Raw genomic sequence first — 19467 nt, 5'->3', positions numbered from 1 at the left:
GGCCCTGGGGCCAGGCTGCCCACCCCAGCCAACACGGACACGAGGCTCTCCCTGGCGACTTCCAAGTCACGGAGGCCCTGTACCTGCGCAGACCTGGCACTTGCGTGGACCGCACACCTGGGCAGACCCCCTGGGCTGTCCTCCCAGGCAGCTGGGACCCCCGGCCGCTGTACTGAGACGCTCTGACCACGCAGTCGTTGGGTGCTGAGTGGGACCTGGGGGCGTCACTGACGTAGGTGTGGCCCAGGCCTGGGGACCCGCGCTCTTGGTCCCCATGGGGACGTCGGGGGGAAAAAACCACACAGGCTCAGTGGGCAGCGCGCATGTGTGTGTATTGGGGCCAGGGTGGCGGGCGCGGCAAGACTGGCTCCCCCCAGCCCCAGGAGGCTCCGCCCTCGTCGGCCCCTGCCCCTGTAGGCCACACCCCATCCGTGTCGTCAGCGCGTGTCCGTGTCCCTGTCGGTGTCCGCGTTCGGTAGCGCGTCCCTGGGCCTCCGCCTCCGTGTGTGCCTGGCGAGCAGCTGGGCCAGCGCAGCCACCAGGATGCACAGCGTGGGCAGGAGGGACAGCAGGGCGCAGGCGGCCAGCACCCAGCCCGGGTAGCGCTTCTCCTGCCACTCGGGGAACCGCTCCTGCAGGGGAGCCCGGTCAGCGGGCGCCGGGCAGGCGCAGCCCCACGACGGGCGGGACCACGGGCCGCACCACGCCCCTGCAGCGGGAGGCCTCCCCTCACCCCTTCCGCGCAAAGGAGGGAGAGCGCCAGCGCTCAGCCCCTGGGGAGCACGACCCCAACCAGTGCCGCGGGCCAGGCTCCCCGGGCCAGGATGTGGGGGCTTGGGTGGCGCCTCTCCTGGGCGTGGCAGTGTGAGAGAGGCCTGGGGTCTGTTCCGGGCCTGAGAGGTTCCCACCCGGACCTACGTGTTGGGGGTTCCAGGCCCTGTAGCTCGGCGGCTTCTGGGCCAGGAACGCGATGTAGGCCACAAAGATGGTCAGCAGCAGCAGGGGGCTGGCCAGCGCCCAGGACACCCTCCAGTAGAGGCCGGGCCGCCTCCCGGTCATCCACGCGATGTCGTCACAGAACCTGCACAGACACGGGGCTCAGGCTCCGCAGCAGCCGGCGTGACCCGCTCGGGGCTGAGCAGCACAGGCCTGGACCCCAGCCTGGGCCCCCGCCTCCCTGGCCCCCTGGGGCAGCTGCGGGCTGTGCCTTTGCCCCCCCACCCCCACCCCAGTCCCGTGCTGGCAGGCCCCTGGAGGGGCGCTTGGCGGGGAGGCAGCTCACCGTTTCATCCCGTAGACGTAAACCACCCCGACGACCTCGAGAAAGGCAAGGATGATCAGGTTCAGGGAAGCGGCGAAATTGTCGAAAATCTCCAGCCAGTAGTTTCCAGACTGCAGCGTGAAGCAGGAGGCCAGGAGGAAGGAGACCAGGCAGACCAGCCCTGGGCGGGCGGGCAGGGCAGGGTCAGGCTCCCTGCCCCAGGGTCCTTCCCGTGTAGTGCCCAGAGAGCAGGGAGGACCCGTTGAGGAGGGGCGGTGGGGGAGGGGAAGCCTCGCCGTCCCCTCCCTCTGCGTGGTTCCCGTGACGGTCTGCAGCGAGGAGGAGCCTGGCCGGCCTTCCCCTGGGACTCAGACGCGGCCCCTGGCGCTCCCACTGAGGAGGGCTGTCTGGACAGCAGGTGGGCACGGCGGCAGGACAGTGGCGATGGGCCCTCCAGGGTGGCCAAGCCACCCACTCACCAGTCAGGGCCTCCTTGGGGACCCATCTGGGCATGACTCCCACGTCCAGCAGTGGCGCGATGACGGACTCCATGTTCCCGAACATGGACGACAGGCCCAAGGCGAACAGCATCCCGAAGAAGAGGATGGCCCAGGTGGGCGCCCCGGGCATGTGGACGATGGCCTCCGTGAAGATGATGAAGGCCAGGCCTGGGCCCGCCACGCTCTGCAGCACACGGAGCCCCGGCATGGGACATGGGTGCACACGCAGAGGCCGTTTGGAAGACAGGAGGACGGTGCAGCCCCCGCAAGTGAGCAGGCACGGCGCCTGGGGCCTGGGTCCCGCGCCCTACACGGCCGCCCCGGCACCAGCTTCCTGGCCGTGGCTGCACATCCCCAGCCTGCGCCCCTGGGCCCAGGCATCAGCTGGCTCTGAGCGCGGCCAGACTCGGGCCATGGCTGAGCCGGTGACCCCTACCCTGGCTGCTCCTTCCCCCCGGCTCTGGGCACCAGCGGTGCCCGCTCTCTCGGGTCAGCCTGGCCCCAGGCCTGCTGGGCAGGGGCGCTGCCAGACAGCTGCCTGCGAGGCCCGGCGAACTGAGACACAGACGGTCTGGGGTCGTGGTTTATGGCCTTTGGGCCCAGCTTGGGGTGGGGAAATGCCTGCAGCCGTTTGCAGCGAGGCATCGCCGTGTGCCCTGTGCCGGGGTGCTGGGTACCTTGTCCAGAAAGTCTTCCAGGCGGCAGGTCTTCAGCGAGAGCCGGGCCACCCTCTCCGGCTGGGTGGTGTTCAGGTGTGCCAGGGCGGCGAGGTAGCTGTCCCTGGAGATGCTCTGCTCTGGGAGGTCAAACTCGTTGATGAGGCTGAGGACGTTTCTGCGGGCAGACGGGGCTGCTGAGCACCAGCTCTCGGCCGGCGCACGGACCGGAGTAGCCCCTGGGTTGTGCATCCCAGATGGCTCGGTCCCTTCTGGCCCCTGCAGGGGTGGCACGAGCTCCTGTGGGGGCTGGCACTGGGTGGGGACCCTGTTTGTGCCATGTACACGGGGGAGGGTGCTTCCTCAACCTCCTGGGCCTGGAAGGGGGGGCGCTCCTCTGCGTACAGCGGGGAGGTGGCAGCTCCCTCGCCTTGTAGGCTCGGAGGCCCTGCGTCCAGGCTGGGGGCCTGGGGTTTGCGGGACGAGGCCCCAGCTGGCCCCCCTCCCCCGTTGGTGTAGGCTCATCCGGTGCTGGCCTCGAGGTTCTGGCGCAGACACCCGGGGGAGCAAACCCAGGCCCAGCAGACACCCTCTCAGGCTGCAGCTCTGCCCAGCGTAGTCTGAGGAGAGAGGCCCTCCCTGCACCCATCCCCCCGCCAGCCTCACGCGGCCTGCAAGGCAGAGTCGGCAGGGGGTGCATGTGACACTTCCTACGTTTCTGCACTCTTCGCAGGCGGCATCTGTTTACAGCAGCCCCGCCGGGCGGTGCCGAGACGCTGCTCAGTGATTCTGAGCACGAGACGCCCTCACGCGCCTCGTGGAGCAAACGTGTCAGGCGAGCTGGCGCCGTCGTTGTGAGTTCAATGTCAGCGAGTCGACCGCGCAGATGACACAGAAACACACACGCGAGGTTGTGTGCTGACGCGTTGACGGACATATGACCAGAACCTAACCCTGCGTGTCCCCAGGAGCAGGGTTGCAGCGCTCGCTGACGCGGGGTTTGCGGAGACTTCGCAGGACGGAGGAGCTGGAAGCAGCGAGACCGACTGTGCCGGCGTCCGGGGCGACGGTCACTTTGACTGACACAGCGCTAAAGGCCCCGGGCAGGACGCAACCGCTTGGCTGACGTCCTGAAGGAAGACCAAAGTGCTCTGATGCGTTCGGTCTTGATCCTGATTCCGTGAAGAAGCTGGAAGAGCCGTCCCCTCTGCTCTGGCACGCGGGTCCTGCTGTTTGCTGGGGCGCTGGCGCTGTGGCCTCTCCGGAACTTTCCTCGAGGAGCACACACGGCTCCTGGAGCACCGGCGTTCAGGCTGCACGGGAGTAGCTGCCCTGGCCTCTCCGCATCCGTCTGTGCGGATGTGCGTGTGTCTCCGCCGCAGCACTGGGGATGTTCGGGGCGGCTCGTCCTCCGGGGTGGGACCGTCCTGGGCACTGCAGGGTGTCGAGCAGTGCCGGATGCCCGGAGCACCCCCTCTCCGCCCCGGCCGAACGTCCCCTGCAGGGGACAGAGTCGCCCCCACGTTGGCGGGACCTGCCGGTCCACCCGACGAGCCCGCAATGCTGAGACGCATCTGAGGGCCGTGGCAGCAGTCAGGAGCCCTAACAGCCTCGTCCCCCTGACGGTGCAACCCCAGACATGGGGGCCTGGCTGCTGTGGCCCCTGGGGCTGCCTGACAGATGACACAGATGGTGCCTTTTATTCCCTCTCCGTCCTGGAGAACAGTGATGTCTGAAGTCAAAGCGTCTCAGGGCCACACGCCTTCCCGAGGCTCCAGGCGTCCCTTGGCTTGTGGCCGTGTCGCTCCAGTCCTGCCTGTCTCCACGCGGCCTCTGCCCTGTCTCTCTCCTGTGTCTGACGTCTCCTGATGAGGACGCGGGGCCCACCCCGCTCCAGGATGACTCGTCTGAACTCTGGAGTTTGATCCGCATGGACTCTTTTCCGACCAGATCATGTTCTGATGTTTCAGGTGGACATGAACTTTTTGGGGACACCATTCCCCCCACTGCCTTGCAGAAATAAAACATACCCCATGCCGCCCTCCATCAGCGAAGCGGATTCCCGGTGCAGCTGTCGCTGGCCGTGCCCCGCAAAGCCCCTCGCGGCACCTGCGCTCACCTGTCCAGGCACTGCCCATGGTCGTTGGTGGCCTTGAACCCCAGGACGGAGAAGACGGTGATGGACGCGTACAGGGAGGTCACGCTGTTGACCAGGGCGACGGCCACGGCGTCCCTCTTGCAGTTGTTCCTGGGCACAAACACACCCAACCGTGGGCTTTGGGGGGCGTAACTGGGCAGCATCCAGGGAGAAAGGGAGGAGGGGGCTTCCCTCCTCGGCCCCCACCCGAACCTGGCGCCGGCCCTGTGGTCTCAGGACAGACCAGACCCCTGCCCCGGGCCCACCACGCAGACCCAGCTCAAGGCTGCTGAGGGTCTGAGACTCAGAACTCCCCCAGAGGCTTTTGGGGTCACAGGGAGCTGAGGGCAGGGCACTCGTGGAGGGCCCGACGTGGATTTTCTGAGATTACGTCTAAAGGAGAAATGCGCACGGTGCTCTCGCGTGTGCATTCAAGGCAGTGATGTGTCAGTCACGCACGTCGAAGCTCTCTGAGTCCCGGCTCACGCTTCCTGCCCTGGAGGCTGCTAGTGGCAGAGCTGCCCAGAGACCACCCCAGCCCTCCCGTCCGTGTGTCCCCCGCCTCTGAGGGGCAGAAACACCAGCAACTGCAGGAAACCAGGTTTGCTCGGGGCTGTCGCGGGCACCCAGCTCTGTTTTACGATCGGTGGAGCTGCCCTTTGCATCCTGGGGCCTCGTGGACGCGACGTCTGCTCATGTCTGCGCCTGTGTGGCCTTGAGTCTATTTCAGTGGCTGTCGAGGTCGACACACTGTTTTATGCTTTTATGGCCCCATGCGTCACACACATGTTGGGTGGACCATGCCCAGGTACAGCCCGGCTTCCGAGCCGTCCTCCTGCCGCGGCCCCAGGAGGCTGACACGGCCCTGACCGCACCCTCTGGGGACGCACGTCTCAGTGACTGCAGAACCCAGAGGTCTTTGGGAGCCCACAGAGCGGCGTGAGGTTCTATCTCAAGTCCACACCAGGCCACCCTCGGCCCCACGGCACGATGCCCAGGTCAAGACGCACTCGGTGCGTCCCCCAAGCTTCCCTGGCTTGGCACCGTGGCCGCAGAGGGGTCACACCGCGTCAGTGCCCACCTGGGCGGGTTGTAACTTGCAAAGGCGATGTGTCCTCCAAAGGCCAGGGACAGAGAGAAGAATATCTGGGTGGCCGCGTCCAGCCACACTCGGGGGTTTTGGAGAGTTTGCATCTGGAACGAGTCAGGGAGACCGTCTCTCACCGCAAGCAAAGCACACCAGCCGGCGGCTCTGACTGTTCCAGAATGTTCCCAAGGCTTCCTTTGGGACATTCTGGGTGTGACCTGCTCAGACACCGGAAACAGTTCAGGACCGCTCCGGAGTGTGCGGGCTTGGAGTGGCAGCTCTGATGCGGCACACGCCGGCCTTCCCGCCTGGAATGTGGCCGTGTGAGAACTGAGTGGGTCGGAGCCTGCTCACGCTGGGCATGTCCACTCTGCTCTCGGACCAGGGCCCCCAGCGTAGGGCTCACCCCAGACGGTGGTGAGTGTTTCTACCTCTGGGGATTCCTGGGGAAGCCCGCAAACCTGTGGCTTCAGCTGGGTCTCTGGACAGACGTGCCGGCTCCAAGCTGCCCACCCTCACGCCAGCTCCTGCCACCTCCCTCGGGTGCTGGGCGGGGAGTGCCGCATGCCGGGCACTGTGGGATGCTCTAGCAGGGTGCAGGCCCTTGGGTCCTGTGGCTCCCAGGTGGGTGTGTGCAGCCGGACAAGGCCCTCGGTGGTGTGGGGTCCAGGGCAGGGGCAGCACGTCCCCAGCCAGCCTCGCCCTGACCCTGACACCGGTCTCCACCTGGGCGTCCTGCAGGTGCCGGAGTCCACAGGTCCCAGGTTCACCCCAGGCCTGACCTTCCTGCAACCCCCGAGGCCCTCCTCCCCTCCCCCACACTGCCCTGAGCTGCTTGCCCCTCGGGGGGATGGGACGGACCCCCATGGCCCTGGGCTCAGCTGCAAGACCCACTCACCTTGGGCGTGAACAGGTAGGTGAGTCCATGCACCGCCCCAGGCAGGGTGAGCCCCCTGACGAGAAAGACCGTCAGCACCAGGTAGGGGAACAGGGCTGTGAAGTAAATCGCCTGGGAACAAAGACCACAGATCAGACTCGAAACGGCACCTGCGCGGCAGACGGGCCTTGGAGAAGCAGGCGGGGACGGTGAGTGCCTCGTGGTCAGAGCTGCCCCGACCCCGTCTGGGGTCTGCACAGACGGGCTGGGCACGTTGGGGGTTGTGGGGGACGAGCTTGGAGGGGGTAGGGCTCACCAGGAACAGTCCCACTGTCATCAGCTTGACACGTCTGTGCCCCCTGGAGTCGGCTAAGGTGGGCATTGCCCACCCGGGGCAGGCAGGCCTCCCTCGATCAGGGCAGGGCCCTGGGGGCCCTGGGCCGTGTCTCCTCCAGGCCCCCAGTGGCTCTGGCCTCCACCCCTCCCTCCCTCCACCCTCAGGCTCCCTCAGACCTCGCTGTGCTGCCCTAGGCTCCCCCCAGCTGGCCACACCCGCCCGCACCCTCCTCCCCTGCAGAGCCAGTCCCCAGTTCTTAGTTGGGCGTGTGCAAGGGTCTGCACACAAGGTGTCCACGTGGACACTCTGCCCTCACCAGGCTGCCTCAGGTCCTCCAGTTCAGACCAACTTCGCAGAATCACCTGGGACGCGTTCTTAAGGGACTTTTATAATAGGATGATTTGGCATTTGTGGCTGGCTCGTTGGGTCTACTGGCTGGTTGGTCTAATTCAGTAACTCCAGTCCTCTCGGGCATGAAGACCCTCCCATGAGAGGAATTTTAACTTCAGCTCACTGAGAAAATGCACAGGGCACAGGGCGCTCGGACCTTGTGCAAAAGCTCCGCGGCCTACGGGCCGGGAGGCGTAGTCCGGGGTGTGCACTGAGTGCCGTCACCTAAGAAGAATCTACGAGTGCACGGTACTGGACCAGCGATGCCCCAGAGAGAGGACGTGGACGGGCCTCTTGCTCCTGAAGGCCCCTCAGTCCAGTGGTCCTTTCTGTTGCCCACGTGGAACCACACGGGGAACATCGATACAGAGCTCTGTATTGTTGACGGCTTTTTAAAAGATGATTACCTGTTTACAACAAAACTGATGACTGTGTATTTGCTCTTTGTAACACATCATAAGTAAAATGTATGACAACCAAAGCACGAAGCCTGGGAAGAAAGAAACGGAAATGAACGTGACAAAGTCCTTAAACTACACATAAAGCGGCACAAAGTCACGTGATGATAGACTGTGACAAGTTAGAAACAAATGTTGTAATCCTAAAGCAACCACTAAAATAACAACACAAAGAGTTAGAGGTATCAGCCAACCAAGGAGATAGAGTGGAATCACAGAAAATACTAGAAAAAGAAACAGGAACAAAGAACAGATGGAACCAATGGGCAATAATCTAATGCCAGAGCTGAACTCAACTATATCAATAATCGCATTACATGTAAACGATCTACACTCCAAATAACAGGCAGAAATTGTCAGATTGGATTGAAAAATAACCAAGACTCAACTATATGCTGCCTGTAAGAAACACACTTCCAACATACACTCTGTTAACATAGTCAAAAAGAAAGCTGGGATGGCCACTTTAATATAAAGTCAATTTCAGAGCAAAGAATATCAGCAGGATTAAAAAGGTTGTTTCATGGTGATAAAGGGATCGATCCTCTAAGAAGGCACAGTCATCCTGAACGCGTGTGCCCCTCGTGACACAGCTTGCAGGCACACAGCGAACACGCACAGGGGTCCTTGAGGCTGGAGGAAGCTGGGTGGGGGTGAGGGCCCGCCGACTCACCTTCCCTGTGGTCTCAATGCCTCTGATGATGCACATGTACACGATTGCCCAGCAGGCCGCCGAGCAGACCAGCAGCCACCACTGGATGGAGCCGCTGTCTTTAATGTCGGCCGCGATGTTCAGCGTCTGCCGGTACCAGAAGTAACTCACGGCACCGCTGCCCTGGCACTCCTCCACGAACCCTGGAACCGGGAGGGCCCGTCACAGGCTGGCACGGGGCTCGGGGCGCCTTCCCCACGGCTGCTCTCGAGCCCGGCCGCACCGACTCTTTTCACCGCCCATTCTCGCCTCCCTGTGGGGCCCGGCTGAGATGGGGACAGGCAGAGTCTGAAAACCTCACTGGGAAGTTCCGCTTTGTCAAGGTTTATGAGCCATGCTGGGCTCAGGTGGCTGGCAGCCTCTCTGATGTCACTGTCACTGTGTCAAGCCAACACTTACGCTGACCATGGACCCCCCTCACTTCCTCCTGACACCCCCACCCAAGACCCCCAAGGATGGCACAGAACCCCACAAGGGCGGCAGCTGCCTGTGTCTGATGCCTGGTTGTCCGGCGTGTTCCACTCCCTTCCCCGCGGGGTCCTGGGCTGACACCAGGAGCTGGAGATGGCATCTGATGCCAGCAAGCTCCTGTGACACCTTTTGGGACCCACGGCAGCGGATTCCCCAGACACCCGACGTGGAAATGTGGGGGCCCCCTTCTGGTGAAGTTTTGGGGCCACAAATACCCTGACAGGACCACTGCCCCCCATCACGGGGCGCCTCCCTGCACGCCATCCTCTGGCCCCCGGGACCCTTCTGAGGCCGCAGCTGTGACCCGGCACTCGCACAGCCTGGCCCTGTGCAGACGCTGCCCACGCAGTGCGCAGCCCGGGCAGCTGGAGGGGGGAGCGCGGGCTCAGCTGAGGCAGAGCTGGCATTTCCGGGCACCTTCCTGGGAAACCTTCCTTCAGTGGAGCAAGGGCAGGTGTCCGGGATGCAGTTGTGGCCCTACTGTGTGCCTCAGAGGGGACTCACCCCTTCTGGGCCGTCGGGCCTGCCTGAAAGTGAACCGTGGGCAAGGCTGGAGGGAGTCGAGACACACAGGCCGCCACCCGGGAGCGAGGGCTGCAGGTGACCGTCCTGGGGCTGCCACCAGAGCACAGCTGGGGGCACGTGGGCAGGACCAGCCCCCTCAGCCGGGGCCCGGCAGGCCGACCACCCGTGGCCGGCACCCTCTCCCCGCCAGGTGTCTGCCAGCCGGGCCCGTGGGGGCGTCCAGGTGCGGACTTGCTGTGCAGACCCGCGGGGCCACCCTTGTTTAGCGTGTGCAGATGAGATTCTCGTGTCCGTCGGAGGAGGGAGGAAAAGAGTGTCAACGAGCAGCCGTGGAAAAGATGGCTGTCGCTCTCGTCTCCAGGGTGTCCCCAGATGGAGCCCCGGCCAAGTGTGGACCTAGACAGCGACCCCGTCGTGCCCGCGAACTAGCCGGGCCTCGGCGGCCCTGGGCGCAGCGGGTGAGCACAGGCCGGCAGTGAGGCCGAGAGGCCCGGACGGCACCTGTGCTTCTGGGAGGGTCTGGGAGGCGCGTGCCCGTGTGGACACCCAGCGTCCGAGTCCCCTGGCCACCTCTGGCCGGCGAGCACCTCACCTGTCCTGTTGAGGTCTGTTGGGCAGGAGCTCCAGGGCAGCGGCTGCTGGAAGGAGTTGAGGAGGTACCACAGCACCCAGGTGAGGATGGTGTTGTAGTACAGGCTGATGAGGAAGGACGCTACCAGGCAGCCCAGCCCTGCGGACACGGCAGTGTCAGCCCCGCCCCGCCCCCTCTGCCTGGAACCAGCCACCATGAAACAAAATGAATTAAAACGTGTTGAAGGGCCTGACCAGTTTCCGTGACCTTCCGGAATGTCCTTCCGCACACCCTCTCCATTTCCGGCTCCCCAGTCACATACCCAAGGGCTCCGCTGCCCACACGCTGGCCTGCGCCTGGCCGTGTCCCCCTCCCCCCCAGGGCGTGTGCCCCCAGCTCCACACCCCTGGGCCATGCCCGCAGCTTTGCAGGGGTCGGAGGGCGCATACCTACTCCGCTGAGGTAGGGGGAGATTGCCGTCCACACCCCAATGGAGCCCTTCTGCAGCCGCTGGCCGATGGCGAGCTCGACGAGGAAGAGGGGAATGCCCTCGAAGACCAGGGCGACAGCGTAGGGGACGAGGAAGGCCCCTGTGAGGACACGGTGGTCAGCGCCCGCGGGGCAGGGCCGGGACGCCGGCCGGGAGACCCGAGTCCCCACGATCTGGGCCCCAGCGTGGGGCTGGCGTGGCCCCGTGTTTGGAGATCCCCGGGGGGCTGGCCGCAGGCGCTCCGTGGCCAGCCGTGCCTGTGGCCCTGCGGGACGGCGGCGCAGGGGCCTGGCAGGACCTCGCCCGCGGGGGGTCGCCTCCCCGTTGGAAAGCAGCTCCTCCCATTGACGTGATTTTTCTGGAATGGTGAATTTGCAGAGACAAAACGTGTTAACTGAGCACGCTTTTGATGTCACCTGGTGGCACCACACAGCGGTTTTTTACTGTCCTTGCTACCTGGGAGGGGTCAGGTTTGCTTGCGTTCTCCATCATCCAGTGACTCCCACGCTACGACACTTTTGTTGTGGGTTTCCTGCAACAAATGACTTTGTTCATACCGGGCCCCGGGACCCCTGCTACGGCTACCCTGGGACCTAGAGTGGGTCTTTGTGCACGGAGGTGTTGCAGAAGAGCGACGTCTCGGAGCCCTCAAGAGCCGAGTCGGGCTGGACCCGTGTCCCCGTCCCGTGCGGAACAGCCTCTGTGCGCCGTCTGTTGCTTTGAGGCCGATGCCACAGAAATGGCCGGACGAGGGCCCCACGGGTCCTGGCAGGGAGGACACACCCAACTCAACTCCCCGAGCCAGTGGAAGCCACGAGCGGAGCCTGGTGGCCTTGCCTTTCTGCGGGGTGAGCCGGCGGCGGGCGCAGCCACACACCGTCGTGGCCCCAATGGTACCTGCAACCTGACCTCAGCCTCCGCCTGCGGGACCTGCCGGGAAGGTACTGGTTCTCCGACCCCTGGGCCCTGTGGCCGTCCTCAGGCTGCTGAGGAGGAGACCACGTCCCTCGAGCGGGGCCAGGTCTTGGCCCTCCTTGGGGCTGTGAGGGGTTGGCGGCTGCCGTCTTCCCTCCGGTTAACTGTAGCCCGCGGGCGAGTTTGGGTCCCTGTGTCTCTGTGCCCCTGGGCCCTCGGCTCCGTACCCACACACGGGTGCCAGGCCAGGCTGCAGGGGTGGCCCTGGCTTTGGGCCTCGTGGCCCAGGGCTCTGCGCACAGGGGCCAGCGGTGTCCTCGGCAATCCCTGTCGGCTCTGCCCCGAAGAGCTCGTTGTCACGGCACGGGGGCTCGTGCCTGCAGAATTGGTCAGCACAGCCTCACTCTGGCTTTTGTGTCCCCATCAGATGTTTTGTCACTGACATGGGAACAGCGGGCCCTAGAGAGGGCAGGTAGCCACTGAGCCCCGGCCCTTGGTGGCTTCCGTGCAGGACTCCAGGGCCAGCCCTTGGGGGCAGCCCGGCTCTTATTGGTGTCATTCACGTAGAAGCAAAAATGAAAGGAAGTGTGGAAGAGCAGAGTTGAAATCTAGGGGTTCAGCCTCGAATGGAGGCACCAGACACCCCAAGACGCCTCCTGGGAGGGTGAGGGCAGCGTGGACTGGGGCATGGAGCAACTGCGGCTAACAGAACCCAGGGCCCCTCCAGGGGGCTCCAGCAGGGAGAGGCGCTGCCCCTGCCGTCAGCAGGGCGAGGGGCCGGTATAAGTGGGGGGCCACCCACACCAGCCCCTCTTCCCCCACCCAACTCCGTCCTATGCGGCGAGGCCTCAGGGCAGGGCTGTGGGCCTCCCAGCCGCACACCCGCGCTCGGACACTCTCAGGCCCAGGCGCACCTGCCGTGTGGAGAGGGCCTGGGCTGCGGGCGCCACGCCACGGGCAGCGGCTCTGGGCCCAGGTGTGTCCTCCCCCGCCCAGAGAGGGCGGCCAGCTCCGGGCCAAGATCAGCACTGCTTGGAAGCCCCAGGGGAGGGGAGGGGAGCTGCTCTCTGTAGCTGACTCGGTGCAGCTGAGCCTGCCCCGTTTAGGGAGAAGAGAAATGAGAAGCTTTTCCTCAATTACAAGGTTGAAGGCGTGTAATTAGGATCTAACTATAGGATGAAACAGAAGCATTGATTCCGTGGCACACCGGATGTGTTCTAAGCCTTGTTTAGACTTAAAGCCCCGTGGACGTAAACTGAGGTAGTGAACCCACGGGGCCACCGTGCTGCTGCGTGCTGCAGGCGCCGGAGGGTCGGCGAGAACACGCGTTTCAGCTGAAGCTGAGGAAAGGAGGGGTCGATTTACGTGGCAGGAAGTGGAAGGCCACGTATCTCCTGTTTATAACCAACCAGGGCAAGTTCAGTGCGTCCCTCAGGAGCCGGCAGCCGGGGATGCATGTGGGTGTCTGCTGACCGTGGCGAAGGTGGCCGTGAACGGCGGACTGCGTTTGCGGCTGTCCACACGGAGGGTCTGGGAGAACCCACAGGTCACCATGGCCTCGCCGAGAGAACCGCGCGTGGGCAGAGGAAGACGGTGAGGGCAGCCAGGCCGGGTGCCCCCTGCAGTGGGCCCACAGCTGCCACGACTGTGGGCGCGTGGCCAGCCTGTCACAGTGGGAAGTCCCCAAGTCCACGCAGACACGCTCAGAATCTCTCCTGGAAATGGGCCCCCTGGCTGTAAGGCTCGTTTGGAAAGTAACAGCCGGTAAATTGCAGAGGAGAGTGAGGAGAAAGACAGGCTCCACCGCGTGTCAAGACTTGTCGTAAAGCCACGGTAACCGGTGCGGTGCGATTTTGGCGTAAGAGCCCACAGGTCTCCAGGGAAAGGCGGCAGACGCGGGAGGGAGGCCCGCGTGCGCGCTGGGCTGGCGTGCGGAGCAGCGGCTGCAGCCGTGGCTGGGCAGGGGCGGCACAGAGCCGCGGCGCCGCAGAAGCTTCCTGGGCCGAGACTTAAACCACAGCGAGCGTCTGAAGCACGTCCCAGGCAGCGGCCTCGGTCCAGCTTGGAGGTTACGGGTCTGCGTTCCTGTTTTAAAGGCGCTAACTGCGCGTCGAACAGCTCGCTGCAAATCTGCGTGTTTCATGCACCCTGGGGCAACGTCGCTCTGCAGTCTTACAATCTTTGCAGAGAAAATCGGTAAAGCTGAATCGTTACGAACAGGAGAGAAAACGATGTTTACCTCTGAGGGATGAGTTCGCGCACGTTTAAAATGCCGCGCAGTGTCTGCCTCTCAGCTGTGTCTTGTTTTCAAAGCAATTCACGGTTGTCAAAGGGAGAGCAAACGAGGGTGTCTCCCGAGGAGGGGCGGGATCGCCTGTCAGGCAGCCCTTGGGGAAATACGAGTCAGACAGATATTTCGTGACATTTGACCGAGTGATCTCTCCCCGGAAATAGCCGCTGAAGCACTTCATGAGTGGAGGGGCCCCCACAAAGCCCCGCACTCAGCGGCGGCTGGTGGGCTGTCCTCCCTCGGCAGCACCCGAGGCGGGGCTCGCGCCAGCCCCTCTGCACAATGCGGATGCTTGGACCCCCCGACCGGCTGCGAGGGCTGGGCCGGTAGGGGCCCAGAACACCCCGCCCGTCCGGGCCGGTCAGCGAGACGTGGAAGGTGCACCGCGGCCGCCATTCCCAGCACTGCGCAGACAGAGCCGCCGCAGGGGCTCAAGAGTGACGCGCGACCCTCCCACCCTCTGCCTCGGGGCTCGTTGTGCCTCCAGACATGCCGGCGAGGGGCGCACCGTGGTGAGCAGGTCCGAGGCCCAACGTGCCCATCGCGCCCCAGAGATCCAGAGACCCCGGGGCTGTTACAGGCGACTCTTTTTATTCTTTCCACTTGTGTACATTTTCAAAATGTTCTACTTGCGGGGAACCTTTTAAAATTTTAATTTTAATAATTTTTTTTAGAGACAGGGTCTGGCTCTGTGGCCCAGGCTGGGATGCTGTGGTGTGATCACAGCTCACTGCAGCCTCAGACTCCTGGCAACTGTCATCCTTGGGCCTCGGCCACCTGGGACCACAGGCACCTGCCACCACGTCCAGCCTGAACCTTTTCCAAAGCAGAAAAAAATAAACTTTCAAGAAGCAGCATCCTTACAAGGGACAAGGGAAGCGGCAGCAGAAAGTACTTTTCTCTCCTCTGGCTCCACAGCGGCTGGGCCAAGGCCAGACCCTACGGAGCCCTCCCCACTCCTCCAGCTACGCCAGACACAGCTGTGCCCCACCTGGCTCTGCCACCCCGAGGCCAGGTGGGCGACCGACTTGCCCCTGGGGCAGGACCACTCCCTGATCAGGGGCACCAGGCCACATGCGTCCATCTGGTCCTAGCCCGTGCTCTGGGCAGTGAGGCCAGAGTCACCTCCCCACGTTTCCAGCTAGAGAACGGTCTTCTGTGACACACGGCGGAGGTGACGCGGAGCTGGGAAGAGTCGTGGGGGCTCTCGGGAGCCCTGCGGCCTGGCAGGGACCGCGGTCGGGCTAGGAAGGAGAGAACCAGTGGGGGCGCTGGGTGGCACCTGTCCCTCCCTCCCGAGTCCACCGCATGGAGGGCAGAGCGTGGCCACCACGTGTGGCTGTAGGCGGAGACACAGGCGCCTCCAGGGAGGAAGGCTGCGCGGAGCGTGCGTGGGAGCTGTTCCTTTTCCCCACGCGCCTGTGTGGGGGTGAGCTTGACCACCAATGAAACGACCCGAGGTTCTGAATTTCCCAAGGTTCCGACTCCCGCGGGGAGGCTCCGCCTGGAGGGTCCTCCCCAAGCCGAGTGGAGGGGTGAGGCCCGATGTCACGCAGAGCCCGGGAGAAACTTGGCACGCCCCGGACGTGCTAAGGCAATGACGGCGCAAACCGCCGCCGCCCGCGGCTGGACTCCTACGGGGACCCGCCGCGCTCGCGGTCAAAGAGCACCTGTGTGGGGGAGGCTCGCGGTGGCGGGCTCCCTCTCACCCTGACCCCTGTTCGGAAGCCCCCGGAGACCCCAGCAGGCCACGGGGTGGACCTGGGAGGGACTGGGCCCCTTGGGTGACGGTACCTGATCTCCTGCAGGGGCACCTCCCACCCAGGGACGGGGCGAGGGACGGGCGCAGCCTCCCGAGGACGCACCGGGGCGCGGGCCACAGGCTTACCTCCGCCGTGGGTCTGGCACAGGTACGGGAACCGCCACACGTTCCCCAGCCCCACGGCAAACCCGAGGCAGCTCAGGAAGTACTGGAACTTGTTGTCCCACTTGGGCCTCCCGCCCTCACGGTGGTCCCTCAGCGAGTCCGGTCCCAGGGCCTGGGCCATGCCGGCCGAGTCAGCCCAGGGCATGGGGTTCGGGGCGCAGAGAGGGCACCAGGCGGCCTCCCCGACCTCTGTGGAGTGAGGGAGCCACGGGCAGTCTCCCCCTCGGTCGCGTTCTGTCGTTTATTTAAAGGAAAACCAGCGGACCCAGTTAATTGGTAACTCGGGCCAGGCCCCGCTCCAACCAACAGCCCGCCCGGCGCCCGCAGCCCCGGCCCCGTCTCCCACGTTCTGCGTCCGGTGCTCCCGGCCCAGCCTGGCGCCAGCACCAGCGCGAGAGCCGTTTCCAGTGACGGCCTTGTGTTCCCTGTCGGGGACACCCGGGACTCCCGAGACTGGGGCACATTCAGTTGTTTTTAAAAATTACTTACTTTTATTTAACTTTTTGATCTTGAGATAATCGTAGACTCACTTTCCACGGTAAGAAATAGCACAGAGAAGATCCCACGCGCCTGTTACCCAGTTTCCCGCAACGGTGACGTCTCACAAGGCTCTGGGACTGCCTCATGGCAGGATGTGGGCATTGCTACAAGATCCAGAACATTCTGTCAGCTGAGGCCCTCCCTCCTCAGCCTCGTCATTGCATGACGGCTGCGTGAGTGGACTCGAGGCGCGCAGCCTTCCGGGGTTGGTTTCCACGGGGCGCCGTCTGGGCGTCTTGCACGTGGCCACGGTGTCAGTGGGCAAGGACAAGGACGTGCACTGCTAGTCCAGCCAGTCGCCCACGGAGCATGTCCGGGCTGCTTGCAGAGCTTGGCTGTCAGGGATAAGCTGCCACGAGCAGCTGGGCACAGGCTTTCCTGTGGACGTGGACTTCGTGTCTCGGGCTAGGTGCCCAGGGTGGGGTGGGCAGCCCCACGGGGCCACGTCTCCATTCTGGGGCTGAGGAACCCCTGTTGGGTGCGTGGCCGCCTGCCACACACAGGAGCCCCTTGGCCAGGGCTGCTCTCAGGAGGCCAAGGCTTCCCTGCCAGCTCCACCCACTGCTGCCCTGGGCCACCGGCAGGATGGGTGACAGACACCCGCTGAGCACGGCAGGGCCGTGGGTGGACAGGCCGTGAGCCCACTCTGGGCAAGTTCAGCTCCGAGCAGCCTGCTGGGCACTCCTGGGACTGTGGGCCTCCCCACAGTGCTGCTCGCAGGGCCCAGACGAGGCCCGCACACGCCCTGCACCGCGTCTTGCTGCTGTGTGGCCACGGTCCCCAGTCCTGAGGCCCAGGCGAGCCCGTCTCACAATGGCTGTCTTCCAGCAAGAGGGAGGAGTCAGAACACAGCACAGAATTGGCAGAGGGCAGGGGAGCCGGTGTCCACTCTGGAGGCCATGCGAGGCCTCCTCACTGGAGACCCTGAAACCAGACCCGGGAAGAGGCGGGAAGCCGGCCCGCTGTCCATGCCGTTCCCTCTGGGGCGCCGGGTCTCCCGCGGCTCACCCTCCTGCGTCTGGACAGCCGCGGCCGAGAACGTGGAGCAGGAGTGACGGACGCTCTGGACACGCACTCCACGCCCCCAGAGCTGTCTCTGCCACACGTGCAAAGACGCCGACGTCTGGAAAGCAGCTCGCCGGGCGGGGTTGCGATGAGGCGACAGCCCCAGCCGGTCACTGCGGCAGCCACGCCGCTCGCTGCGGGACCTCCCCAGGAGGACAGGCAGGACAGGGTGCTGGTCAGCGTTTCCCAGCTGCGAGTCAGAAGCTCTGGGAAAGGAGAGGTGGGCACCTTGGCCTTGCCCGGCGCTGCCCGCTGGTGCGTCGTGGGCCGGTGGGGCTGTGGGGCCAGCTGCGCAGCTCCGCCTCTGCCTCCGTGGGACTTGTACAGCTCTGGGGAGCTTCAGGGCTGGAGCCTGTGGGGCGGGACGGAGGTGCCAGGAAGGGGCAAGTGTGGCTGAGTGTCTGTCGGGACGAATGTGGCACCGAGACCCTCCAAATCTCTCAGTCCTGCCTGTGAAAATTCTCGAAGTCCAGCTTAATTTAAACTTCCAGATTTTTCCACGAAAAGCAGAGGTGACCAGCTCATCGAGGAAACACCTTGAGTGCTGGTGCCTTTGGCCTGGCGTCGGATGCCGAATCCCCGAAAAGAGTCATCCCGTGATGGGGGAAGGGAAGACACCAGGTGGGCTGCACGCCGTGGCCCCGACGGGTCAGGGGCCTCGGGGGCTTCGCTGACGGTGCCCAGGACGCCCGGGGCCCTCATGGATGGCGGCCAAGCTTAGTTACCCTGTAACCGGCCTTTTCCAACATCTGGCTAAAAATTCACATGGTTAGTATCCTTTAAGAAAACACAAACCATGGTTTCTGCCTTAAATTATGCCAAGTTGAGTTTTATTTAACTGTTCATCGATTCGTGGTGCCAGAGCAATGGTTAAGGGGCCGGCGCTCGTTAAGGCAGCAGAGAGCCGCGACGCGGAACTCGCCTGACGCTGACCGGGGGCAGCACCCAGGAGTACACGGCCAAGTCCTCCCAAACTCGCTGCCAGCCAGCGCGGGCGCCACCGGGCCTGACCGCGCCCGGGAGTCCCCAGGTCAGGTGAGCAGCGAGGGGAAGGAGCCAGGGCAGGCGGGCAGCGAGCGTTGTCCCCAGGAGCCACGGTGACCGTCCCCGCTGTGCACGCAGGGGAAGCCCAGCAGGCGCCTCTCCCCACGCGGTAGCTTCTGACTCTCCACGTGGCGTGTGCAGGGCGTGGCAAGTCCCAGCCGGGTCTGCTCCGGCGGGCTCAGTACACGCCATGTCACTGGCAAGGACGAGCACGGAGGGAGGCTGGGCCCTGGGGGGTGTGTGCTGGGAACATGTATACACACATCTACACACACGCACACACAGAGACACACCGACAGGAACATATACATACATGTAACCATATGTGCACAGTGTACACACGTGTGTGCATGCTCATACATAACACATGAGTGCATACACAAACGTATACAGACACGAACAGCACATATACATACTCACATGCATGTATATGTGCTCTCACATGCACAATCACACACTTGGACACGTGCATACATGTATATACACACACACACTGACACACAACACACATACATGCATAAACGTACACAGAGACACAAATACATGACACATGCACACACATGCCTAATACACTGCATACACATATTTACGTGCTCACACATGTATACCTATAAATATGTACACACGTGTGTACACAGATGCATGTACCTACATGTAATACATGTACACGCATGCATATACAATACACGTGCATATAAAATACACACATGCATGAGTGTACATTCATGCTCTCACACACGCATGTGCAGCCCAGCGACCACCCCAAGAAGCCTGCCGGCTCCCCCCCAGACAGTCTGGGGCGCACCGTGGCTGGGCCCCTCAGCACTTGAGGTCCCCGTTCATGGAGGCCGTGGACGGCATGCTGACCAGGCCCTGGTGCTCCCCTGGCCCCTGGCAGTGGTTCCTGAGGAGCTTATAGATGGCAAAGCCAGGGATGACAAGGCAGGGCACCCCAGCCACGACCACCACCACGGCGTACACCCAGTCTGGGTACGAGACCTTCTCGGACTTGGGAAATTCCTCCTGGGGAGAGAGCCGCGTGGAGAACAGACGCGTCAGGAGCTGCGGTCTGTCCAGGGCAAAGATCCTGTGGGGGTGGGGTGGGCAGCCCGAGGCTCTTCCAGCCTCCCCTGCTCCCACCCCCAGTGCACTCATGTAGCCCCCATGCACACACTAGCTGGGGTCCCAGCTCCAGCCACCCCCGTGCACCCACA

The 19467-nt window shown here is 63.8% G+C and overlaps 2 protein-coding genes across 2 annotated transcripts in view; both read right to left on the bottom strand.

Annotated features, from left to right (window-relative positions):
* Positions 1-437: 437 nt before the first annotated feature.
* On the bottom strand, positions 438-15725 carry SLC6A18 (solute carrier family 6 (neutral amino acid transporter), member 18). The gene is made up of 12 exons (XM_012663718.1): positions 15566-15725; positions 10432-10572; positions 10004-10141; positions 8377-8558; positions 6540-6650; positions 5636-5748; positions 4537-4665; positions 2439-2595; positions 1741-1945; positions 1283-1442; positions 919-1081; positions 438-632 (listed from the first exon to the last, which is right to left on the bottom strand). Exons 1-12 carry the CDS (start codon positions 15723-15725, stop codon positions 438-440), a joined length of 1854 nt encoding a protein of 617 aa, XP_012519172.1.
* Positions 15726-19072: 3347 nt separating this feature from the next.
* Positions 19073-19467, bottom strand: part of SLC6A19 (solute carrier family 6 (neutral amino acid transporter), member 19) — a 17344-nt gene continuing 16949 nt past the window's right edge. Inside the window, exon 12 of the mRNA XM_012663720.1 lies at positions 19073-19276. Within this exon, the coding sequence (XP_012519174.1) occupies positions 19073-19276 (204 nt within the window). The remainder of the gene's footprint in view (positions 19277-19467) is intronic.

This window comes from Propithecus coquereli, unplaced genomic scaffold, assembly GCF_000956105.1.
Source record: "Propithecus coquereli isolate 6110/MARCELLA unplaced genomic scaffold, Pcoq_1.0 Scaffold827, whole genome shotgun sequence".
NCBI lineage: Eukaryota > Metazoa > Chordata > Mammalia > Primates > Indriidae > Propithecus > Propithecus coquereli.
Note: the sequence above shows the minus strand (reverse complement) of the source record. Positions and strands in the feature narration are given on the sequence as shown.